The following is an 11,632-nucleotide window of genomic DNA, read 5'->3' as shown; positions in this document are numbered from 1 at the left end:
TCCAAAGATCCCATGGCTACTAAGTGGTGATAAGATGAAAAATGAGATCCAGTAGGCAGATCAAAAACAGCAAAACATCAGCCTCAGCTGCGGGCTCATTTGATGAACCAGATGACTAAGCATTCAATTATGAAGAAAAAAATGAAAATAAAGAATATGCTGGAAGTATATTGTTGAAGATAGCATCCAAAAGGCTAGCTATAACTGTCATATAACCATATAAACATGTGCATATATGTGTAAATTTCTATTTATATATTTGTTTCAGTTCCCTAAAATGTGAACTTTTTTTTTTTTAACATGTAAGAATGTTTTTCAGTTTTTGCATATGCAAAATGCAGATGTTTACAGGAATTTATTTGTGTAGAAGATTGGGTGTAGATCGAATTCAACCTCACGCAACCACTGATCTTCTCATTCAAGACCCTAGGGTTCTCTTGCACATGAGTGTGTGTGCATATGTGAGTCCTTTAGATTTCCACAACACACAGAAACCACACCGCTACATACTGAAGCATACAAGCTATTATATATTTTCATAATATAGAATTTTAAGGTATAGTAATCAACAGTGGCAAAATAATTCTGTCTTCGACATTATTTTTTTGTGTGTGAGATCCAACCTGTAATTGAGACCAGAGAAAACAGTATGGAAACACAAATCCACGAGAATAGGATAAAAATATCATGAACAGCAAAATATGTCTGAGTATTTAAAACCGTATAGAAAAAATAAATTAGATGAACAATTGTGTAAATATAAATTAAAAAAGATGACATTCTTAATAAATAAAGTTTACTATTTACAATTTTATATATTGCTGAAAGACTTAACTTAGATCCATAAAAACACATAAACAGGAAAAATAATAAAACCCAAAATAGGAGCAGCAAATTTATGCGCGTGAGGTACAGAAAAAGGATTGGAATTGTGTTTTGTTTTTGGTGTTTAGATTTTTTTTTTTTTTTTTTTTTTTTACTTTTTTTATAGTAGTAGGCCAGTAGAATTCTCATGAGAACAGATTTTTAAGCACTTCAATGGAGAATCATTTTTGGTAGTTTCCAGAAGGTGCCAAACAGATTTCAACATCATAACAGTTAGAAATACCCATAATAATTATAACAATAATAAAAAGGCATAATATGATACATAAATATGGAAGAGCAGTTTGTAATATGAATACATTTTCTCTAGACGAGATCACAGTTTTATTTTGTAAATATTACATTTAAGTATATATATACACACATATATGTACAACTATATATACATGTGCATATATATGTAAATTTATATTTATATATAATATCTTTATATAGATAGATATCTGCGGACAGGTTATTGATTATAGAGACCCAAGAAAGCAACTCAATAATTGTTCAAAATTCTCCTCACTGACTGCTGGTGTGTTTAAGAAGCCCCGAGTTGTTAGCACTCAGAATGCCATATCTTCTTTTAATGAACACTTGATGTGGAATTTTAAGTCTGAGAAGAAGATGAGATTTTAGTGACTCCCTTCCTCCATGAGGTTGGAAATGGCCCATGAGTCTTGACTAGACCACAGTAAACTGACTTTTACACTGTAAGATGTAATTGGCTTTTAATCAAATTCTAGAACTGGTAAAGGCCAGCACAGGGGAGGAGAAAATCCAATGTACCTAGGAGTGAAATATTCCCAAATACAAGCCTCTCTCTTAAGGTGGATTATAAAATCAGGAGCTCCAGCTTTCTTCCTTGAACTATCACATGAGCACTCCCTGTCTTTCTTAAATGGCCAATGGGCCTGTGCATTCTTAAAAAGTAACCCATGGACTTTGTGTCTCTCACAGATTGCCACAGCCCCTTTAAAATCCTCAGGGCCTCACCATCCCCTGCCATCCCACTGTGAGGTAGGTAAGTAGTATCATCCCCATTTTGCAGCTGGAGAAACTGAGGCAAATGGAGAAGCTATCTGAGGACTTGTTCAAGATCACTGAGCAAACGGAAGCCTGGAGTCAAGAATTCCAGGTTCTTTCTCTAGAGACATAACTCCTCTCTCGGCTATTATACAAATCTTTTAAAGATCAAACCATTGGTAGGAATTTGGCAAAACGTAAATAAGTTACAAGAATAGGCTTTTATTCATTTGCTATTTAGTCTTTGCATTTGCTGATTGCTTGGTTGATTTTGTTTTGTTTCTCAAAAACCATGGGAATTACCTGTCTGGTCATGTAGCAGCTTTTTTAGGAAAGTGGATCGTGCAGTGTGATTCTAAGTGCAGTCTTTATAAAGCCCAGTGCTCTACTGGTAAATACAAACATTTTATAACGTGAAAAGCACAACACACTATGTCCCCTTAATATTAGGTAAAACCAATTTCCAGCCCTCCCTACTCCCGGCTACCACTGATTGCCACCAAACAAATAGACAAAATGCTCCCCCGACAACGACAACTACATATCAAGGGGGAAGAGGTCTTATTCCTGGACCTACCACAATGTACAGAAAATAACAGCATTATAAGATCCCGCTTTATGTCTCCTGCTAGGGAAAATTTTTATGGTTGTGTCTACCTACTAGTCTGTAGAATAAACAGTTCCCTTTAGGAAGCACAAAAATAGGTTTTTTTTTTTAATTCTTATTTTTAATCATGCATTTTATTTCCTTTTAATCTTTGTCTTCTATCAATCTCTATCTGTACAGCTTTCTTACCGTCAATTTCTTTTTATTTTCCCACTTGAAGTAGTTCCAGAAAAAAAAAACAAAAACAACCACAAAACATAAAACCTCAAAACTGTTCACTTGAATTTATGGTTTCCTTTCTTCCTTCCTTCCTTTTTCTTTCTTTTGTTCTTTTTCTTTTTAAAACACAGGTAAGACCTATAACAAATTGACAGTTACAACCAAGTTAAATTGAACCTGGAAGGGAGGTAGCTGAAATCTGTCTGAAAGAATTATTTTCAACAAATAGCATTTAAGCATTGGCCAAGGTGGGAAAAAGGCCAAGAGAACCGTCTAGGCAGTGACTCAACATGCTGAAGCCCGGAGTAGCAGCGCATACCCTCCATCTTCAAAGCCCTATTTATTTATGATCGCTCCCTTTCTTAACACCCTAATTTAGCCACCAAAATGGACTTCCCAAGGACTATCTTCCCTTAAGAGGTGGTTGGCACAGACTATGGGGGTAATGCAAGTCCTCTGGGCATGCAGTTAGGGTTGTGGCTTGGAAAGGCTTCCCAAAACAGGGTTTGGAGAACTGTCTTCCTCATCTTTTCTTTCTTGCTGCCAACAGGCTAATACTTCTTCAACCCAGAACCCCCAACTGCTTTAGGGCCCCTGAGCTGCTGATAGACAACAGTGCTTCAGACCTGCCTCCTTGTGAGTACTCCATTATCCTAAGCAGGAAATGATCAAAGGGATAAGACCATGAGTTTATTCCCAGAAAGAAAATGAAGCCGGAAATCAGTGCCTCGCACAAATAGAACTGAGTCTCTTTCTCTAAGTTTTGAGAAGGGCCTCCCATGTGAGCATGAGGCTGGTCATCAGTGGGGCAGCCTATCTTGCCTAATATCATTGTGAGTAACAGGTTTGATTGATGGTAAGGAGAAGACTGGGTAGTTCTTTGCTCAACTCGATCTGTGAGTTTGAAGATAGAAGTCAGCCTCTAGGAAACTTTGCTCAGCTGGAGAGTATGGGCATAGACAGGGTGAGAGCGAAGGAAGAAAGACCACAAGGGTCAATTTAAGGGAAGCCGGTGAGGTTTTTCTGTGGTTCCTGCAACCCCACCATTAGTAATGGCGCCTTTGGGTCTCCAAGACTTTTTGTACTACTTCCATGCATGATAAAGCAATTGGGAGGGCCCATACCATTACCTTTCTTAGTTCATATCTTGTCAGCTGACCACACATGCTGATAACTCAGCTAGGGCAAGAGAGGGGCTTTAGAAGTTGGCGAGAGTCCTAAGATACTGGAGGGAGTACAAAATGGGATCAAGTCTTCCGATTTTGAGGATGGTTTTGCTAAGGATTGGCCCTGGTAACTATAGAAAATGATCTGAATATAAATGAGATGTGAGTTTGTAAGAAGGAAATATAAGGGATTTGAGTCTGTCCTTAACCATGGTGGCAGCTTCTCCATTCTGGAACCCAGTCTCAGAGTTTGGAACACAGAACAAGCCACACGAATCTAAGCACTGCATCATTTGTGGGCACCTGTGCAAAAAGCACCTTGATATATGTATATATTGGCTGATAGATGTCTTCTCAAGTGCTCTTGGTCAGCAGGTAATTGCTGTCAGGAGTAATACAGGAAGAAGGTTCCTGAAGTTATTTTTGGTCCCCATAGGAGAAAGGACGATGACTGATTAACAATGACTGCCTCAGGTGCAGGAATGAGGAGTCAGCACACATGCCTGGGGTTTCCCATTCCTGTGCTAGACTTTGTTTTTGTTGGTTGCTTTCACTAGATTTGAGATGACATGATTTACAGCAATCTTTATGTGATACCCTCCTACTGCCTCATTTTCTCAGTTCCAGGTCTAGAAATTATGTCCAGCTTGACCATTCTCGCCACCTCTTTCCATATTAATTTCTTCCCATATTAATTCAAAAGGAGCGGACAAGTAACTGGTGGAAAACAGGCAAAGAGGACCCCAATGAGGTAGGGGCTTCCACATGCAATGGACTACCTCCCTCTCAACTTTTGGAGGCTGAACCTGGGTAAGAGGGAAGGGCGGACCAACCACAGGTGTGGATGGGAGTCCTGACAGCTGGAAGACTATGTGAAGAACATGATGACCATGTTTGGTTGTTGGGGACTGACGCTGTGTGCTCTTTAGCTTCCCTCTGAGGGCCCTCGAGAACACAGCTCAGATTGATCATATCCAAGATGATTCTCTGTTCTAGAATGCTGCTCAGGGCAACCGTGAGGTCCTCAGCACCAGAGCCTGATCTAGCCTGGAGGGCCAGGAAGGCAGGGATAAGGATAATAACTCAAGAGTCCCCACAATTCCAGCAGTCTCTGGATGGCCCCAACAGCACATTTAACACTGGTCCACTTGATTATAAAACTCTAACACTGGCTCAGACATTCTGGACTCTCAGTGAGGGTTTTAGCATCTCTAGTCCCTCTACTCCCTCCTAGGATGCGAAGCCCACCCATGGGGGATTTAACTTCTCACCAAGTGGGCCAATGAGGGTTTTTCTCTTGCGGAAGGGCTAAGAAGTGAGGAGCTGTGGGAAGATGTGGGTCACTCTTAAGGCAGACTGTTTGGTTGTGTGGGGTTTTTCCTAACCTAGTCCTACCATCTTGGGGGTACTCAACGTATAGGATAGAGCAGCAGGAAAAGTAGCAGCGAATGTGGTCCCAAGGCAAGATTTGGGGAATGGGTGGGTTCTGGAGGGATATTATGGCCTCAAGCAGGGGGCTGTTATAATACCTTGACACTGCAACCCTATGCCATTTCCAGCTTGGCCTTAACCCTGGAGTTGGGGTAAAATCCCCCCACGGCAGCAGAAGAATTAGGGGGCTTTGCATACCTTGGATTCTTTACCTCATCCTGGGTTCTACTTCCCTGGAAGGTAGGTGATCAGAGACCATTTCACTTCTAATCCCAAAGGACTGCACAACAGTGCATGCCTGACATGTTCCAAGCCTCAGAGTACAAGCTATCTTGACAACACTTGGTCTTAGCAGTTTCTGCAACTGTTTTTCTCCCAAGGACAGTATTGACTAGGAGCTTGGGAAAGGGAAGACTGAGTTTGTTCCCGTCTCTCTCCGCTCAGTCTCCAACACTCCCCTCACACAGATGTCTGTTGGGGTACGTATGCATGCTTGTGTACTAACCACATATGTGCATACTCCTAACTGTATAACATGTTTCTTGCTGTGGCTGTGTGACAAATGATTTGAATTTTAGGCTCTGGGACAGCACACTTGTATATGCAATCCATCTAAGACTTTGGGATGGGATTCCATTCCATCCTTCAACATGGTGAGACTTGGTTCATGCGCCCCTACTATGAGTCCTTCCTGGGTGAAATTAAAGGCAGACCGGTTGGGTGCTAAGGATCCCTGGTGTGGGGAGGCCATTCCGTTGAGCAGCTGACTGTGAAATCAATACCAAAGGGATGCGGGTCCTGGCGCTGGGAATTCTTTGTCAACTCCTTGTCCTTCCTTAGCCATGGCTGTATCCCCGGAGGTCTTTCCGGCTGTGTTCTTGGGCCTGGGGGTCCCGACAAGCACAGTCACCTTGTAGGTCACAGGACATAGGGAATGGGGTAACCTGCAGAGAGAAAAAGAGAAGAAGTGAGCCAGGTGGTTGGGTCTGATATAGTTTTCCAATGACTGAATTTGGTGGGGGAGGGGCAGCAGACTCAAGTTCAACTCATAGCTCTGTTTCTTGCTAGCCCTGCAATAACTTTTATCAAAATCATCACGGGTCATTGTAACAGCAGCTTCCATTTTCAAGGGCAGGCACTTTCTAAATAGGAAAACATCAAATCCTTTGACAACTCTGTAAGATGATGGGTACTAAAACAATCACCCTTTTACAGACAGGGAAACCGAGGCTCTCTGACAGGGGCAGGCATTTGCCCAAAGTGAAAAGTGACAGATCTGGTATTTAAAGTGGGAGAAGCTACTTTTCTCTGAGCCTCAGGTTCCCAGCTGGAGCACTGGTATCATTAAGCCCCACCTTACACTGTGAACGCTAAGGGCTGAATGAAATCATGGGTGAAAAACTGTAATGTAAAATGGTAATGTAACTGTAAATCCCAAATTTTGGTTGAAGGCTGTTGAGGAGATTTTGAGTGAGAAAGAAAAGCTGAGAGGTATACAACATGAGTTGTTACACACATGTAACAAAAGCTGTGAAAAAAATGTAAAAACTTTTCCATCCCTTCACACGCTCTGGGACCTTGATCTGGCTTTCCTTTCTAGAAACTGAAAGCGCGAATGTCTTCCCCGTGCAGCAGATGACCGGTCTTCCCAAAGGGCACGGTGCAAGCCCTGCTTGAGCCAGGCCCAGCCTGGGCTAACGCAAGAGGATTTCACCTCATTGCATCATGGTATTTGCATATAACTTTTCCCAGGGGGCCCCCATCTGCGCAGATGGGTGTAATAACCTCATTCGCCTCCTGCCTCGGCAGGGTCTCCAAGTGCTCACACAGTCTCAGGGAACATCTTTGTCCTCCTGGCTTGTGGACTCATTCTGTGTATCTAACTCTTCTCTCTGCCTCTTGGCCTGCCTTCCCTCCCTCCCTCTCAACCTCTTTCCATCCTGCAATCTTGCAGTGATTTAAAATGGAAGATTGAAGTATAAGCCCCAGCCCTCTCATCTACTGGTGTGAGCTTGAGCATGTGACAACTTCTCTGAGCCTCAGTTAATTCATTCATTAAATGGGCATAATGAAAGCGTATACCTCCTGAGGTTGTGATGAGGGATAAGGGAACTGATGAAAAACATAAAGCACAGTTCTTGGCATATGCTCAGTGCATCGATGGATCGATCCATCAATTGATAGATATCTCTCTCCCTCAGTGAGGCAGGAACCATGTCTGTTTTGTTCATTCTTGTTTTCTCAGAGCTTAAGCCATAGAATGAATGAATGTTCATTTCTCCACCTCTCTCTGACTCTTTCATTGTACCCATGACTAGCACATCTCTGTTTCTCTTTTCAATTTAAATTCATAAGCATTCAGGGGTGCCTGGGTGGCTCAGTCGTTTGAGTGTTAGACTTTGTCGCAGGTCACGGTCTCATGGCTCATGAGTTCGCGCCCTGTGTTGGGCTCTCTGCTGTCGGCACAGGCTTGCTCTGGATCCTCTGTCTCCCTCTCTCTCTCCCCCTCCCCAACTAGTGCCTCTCTCTCTCACTTTCGAAAATAAACATTTAAAAAATTCATAAGCATTCACGAGAATGCTAAGCGTTCTCATAGATGCTTCTTCCACGCAGTGTCTTTCTGCTTACAACTACTTGCTGTTCCCTGTTCAGGACACTGACTACCTAGTTGTCATGCCTTTGTGAAGGCTGTGCCTTCTAATCTAGAATATCCTTCCATAGCCTCTACACGACATAGAGGAAATTCTCCAGTCCAAGTGGGGAAACTGATGGTGGGGCCAAGTCCGAATCTAACAGCTGAGGTCAAATGGGGAGAGTACCATCATGGGAGCCAGGAGGCCTGGACTGGTCTCCTTGCTGGATTCACAGTCACTGAGCAATTTGGGGAAAATCCCTCCACTGCCATGACCCTCAGATTCTATATCCATAAAAGGGTGATTTTTAAAAAGACCGCACATTTCATATGGTTGTGAAGTCCAAACACAAATAAACATCCAGAAGCCCCAGCACGTGGCCTCACACTCAGGAGATGCTTGTGCTGAATCAGATTTCCCGCCAGCTCACCTTTCACCATCGGTGACACCTTTGCTGCCTGTTGTCCCCTTCTCCCACCTCCCTGACTTCAGCGGCTTCTTTGTCCTCAACTCAACCCTTTCCTTTATCTAGTCTCTTCTCCTGTCCTTGCCACATGCTAACATTAGAATGATCCGGTTACCTCTAATGTCCTGTGCAGAGTTCTCTCTATAATTCTTTCTCACTGGGCTCTAGGACCCATTAGAGAGAGTCTCACAGCTGATTTCTCTCTCTTAAAGAGAGAGAGAAAAGCTTAAAAGAGAAAGAGCTTCCCGCTGCGTCTCACACAGGCAAAAATTGAACAGATCTCTTAGAATAAGACCCAAAGTCCTTACCATGAGTTCAAGGCCTTGCATGATCTGATCTCCACACACACTTCTTGGACCACCTCTGGCCCCTTTCTCTTCCTGACTCTTGGTGGCTTATTTATTTATTGGTTCCTCAAATACTACAATTGTTTTCCTACCTTTTTTTTTTTGCCCATAATCCAAATTTTATGGAAAAAGTGACACCAAAGTACGAGATCACTGTTGTATACCTTACAAAATTAAACATAATTATTGGCAGATAACCTGGAATTACTGAACAGATAAGGCTTTCTGTAATAGAACACAAATTCAGAAGGTTGTGTGGATCATTAGCATCGTTTTCTTCTAAATGAACCCCTTCTGTGACCTTTCCTCCTGTTGGCTGGGATGACACTGTCCAACAGCCTCCATAAGGGAACCACCATCTGAGCAAGTCTCTAGCCATCACCTTCCTCTCCCCTCACTGCTCTTTCCTGGCCAGCTGCTCCTCCATTCTTCAGGTCTTTGTCTCAAGTCTCACCTCCTCCCTCATTTGTCTGACCAAAGATCGCATCATCACCTTCATCTCCTATCACGTCATCTCATTCTGAAATGCTTCTGTACTTGTATGCCAGCTCAGTCTGAGCAAGGACCATGTCTGTTGTTGACCTGAGTCTTTATACATCACATAACAGGCACTCAACGGACCCTTGAACAGAGGAACAAATGAATGCACGAATATGCACCCAGAACACAAGGCAGGGACCCTCTGCTGTTGCACTCACTCTCTATGTGAGTGTGTACATGTTACTTCCCTTCTCTGGGCTTCATTTTCCCTACCTGTACATTAAGATTTGATTCTAATGCTCTCTACCTTCCCATCTGTCTGAAAATCCTTCTCATCTGAGAAAGGCAGAAGGCAAAAGCCCTGGCCAGAAAGGATGCAGAAATTTAGGCTTTCTCCACAAACCCTGTCTTGCATGTTACCCTTTCTGCCATCCCCGGTTCTACTAGTTTGTCCATTTATCACCAGCTGGCAGGGCCCCGTCACCAGTTAGTTTCTGTAAGCCAGTGTGGCCACCCTGGTGAAGTGAGCACGGCATGGCCACTCCCTTTCCTCCCCAAGTCAGCCAGGGCAGTTTTGGCATTTTCCCAGAGAAACAAGTCTGGAAACTGAGGGAAGGAACCCCGATCAGAATAACAAAGTCTAGAAGGTTTGGCCTCAGGAGGCAGATCTGGAGCCTCCTTATCTTCACTGCATGCTTGTAAATACAGCTGCATTTACCGAGCCCTTGCTAGGAGTTTGGGAGGCAGACAAGTTTAGGTGTGGGCTCCACCTAGGTGCCGCTTTTCCAGCAAGTCCTTGGCCCCCTGGGGACTTCATGTCCCCATCTGTAAGGCAAGGGTCCTTGGAAAGACCTCGCAGGGTTCTGGTGAGGAGTCCATAAAATAACCAGCTCGCAGAAGCCCTAGTGCAGAACAGACGTACAGCCTCTTGTTTCCTCCTCCCATCCTTCCTCTTGCATCTTAGCAAAGCGCCTGTTCAGAGCCTGCCTTGGGATCCTCTCTTGTCACAAGCATCCTCCGTGGCAAGTGGGAACAGAAGGGTAGAGACTGTCAGCTCTACCTACTTCCCAGGTCTGACACGGGTCCACCGCAGTGAACAACACTTTACACACATGGTACCACTTCCTGCGGCCCTTCCACATGCCGGATAATTCCTAATGTGCTGGCTAGTCCACACTGCACAATGCTGTGAGGCTGTCGCTATTAGCTACCCATCCTGTAGGTGAGAAAATAGAGGCTTCAGAAAGTTTAAAAGAAAACAAACTCACCCTGGGCCTCACTACCAGTCAGTAACTAGACGGTGTAGGATTCTAAAGTCCACTCCAAACACTGAGAGCTTTTCAGCAGGTGAGAGTAAAAAGGCTCCTCCTTCACAACCTGGCCAGGCTGACTGCTGCTGTGTCTTTTGATAGCCAATAGCCTTTTATCCCTTAGTATGTGCCTGCCTGAGTTAACCCAATGTGCGCTGTCTCACTCACTCCTCCCAGCAACCCTAATAAGGTAGCTATTCTTACCAGCCCCATTTTACATCTTAGAGGAAACGAAGATGCACAGGGGTGAGTCACTTGGCTGGCGGCTGGCCTGAGATCTGCATCCCTGTTTGTAACCACTCCTTGGTACCGACCCCCCAGGAGGCAGGTGGAGCAGGAGTCAGGGTCCCCTTTTTATAGAGAAAGAAACTGAGACATGGAAAAAAGGGTCACATTCCTGGTAAAGTCAGCTCTGAACCCAATTCCCAGGTTTCCTGGGAAATTCCCCAAGCAGCTTCCTACCTTCTCCCCCAGATGGGCTCCCAAGAAAACCTACCACCCACAGCACAAACGCCATGGTGGCCAGTTTACATGTGGGATTCCCAGCACCGTGTGGCTAGGCTATCCCATAAATGGCTTGGCCACCTACTCTAGGATTCTGTCAACAAGCCCAGGTCAATGACCAAAGGCCACGAGTCTCTCCTTTTCTCCTCTGTACTGGAGATGGTGCTCAGGGACAGGGGTTTCTCCTTGGGGTGAGTTGCCCAGGATAACACCTCCACCTGTGTGTGTGTGTGTGTGTGCATTTCAGTGGCTCAGGAATGCAGCCCAGGCAGATGCACCACAAGGTCCTGGCTGCAGGTCTCCTCTGAGGCTGGGAGACAGGCAGGGGCGGGATTGTGACTCAGACTCAACGGGGAGGTCACAAGCAGAGAGTGTGCAGTGTGGGGAGCAACACGTGTCCTATGCTGAACACCAGAACACCTTGACTGCCCACACGCCCACCGTGGGAGCTTGGGCACATCACTTCACCACTCTGAGTCTCAGGGACTTCACAGTGTCGACAGATGTAATGAGATCAAGCAGACCAAGGTGTGATGCAAGTACACGGACTCCCCATAAGCTCTTTGGAGGCAG

The 11,632-nt window shown here is 44.4% G+C and overlaps 1 protein-coding gene across 1 annotated transcript in view; it reads right to left on the bottom strand.

Moving 5' to 3' along the window:
- Positions 1–507: 507 nt before the first annotated feature.
- The window catches only part of PAPPA (pappalysin 1), a 243,825-nt gene continuing 232,700 nt past the window's right edge, over positions 508–11,632 (bottom strand). Inside the window, exon 22 of the mRNA XM_060608872.3 lies at positions 508–6,263. Coding sequence (XP_060464855.2) covers positions 6,156–6,263 — 108 coding nt within the window. The 3' untranslated portion in view covers positions 508–6,155. The remainder of the gene's footprint in view (positions 6,264–11,632) is intronic.

Source organism: Panthera onca, chromosome D4 (assembly GCF_046562875.1).
Source record: "Panthera onca isolate mPanOnc1 chromosome D4, mPanOnc1 haplotype 2, whole genome shotgun sequence".
Taxonomy (NCBI): Eukaryota; Metazoa; Chordata; class Mammalia; order Carnivora; family Felidae; genus Panthera; species Panthera onca.
The sequence above is the reverse complement of the archived record's forward strand: the minus strand, read 5'-3'. Positions and strand labels throughout refer to the sequence as shown.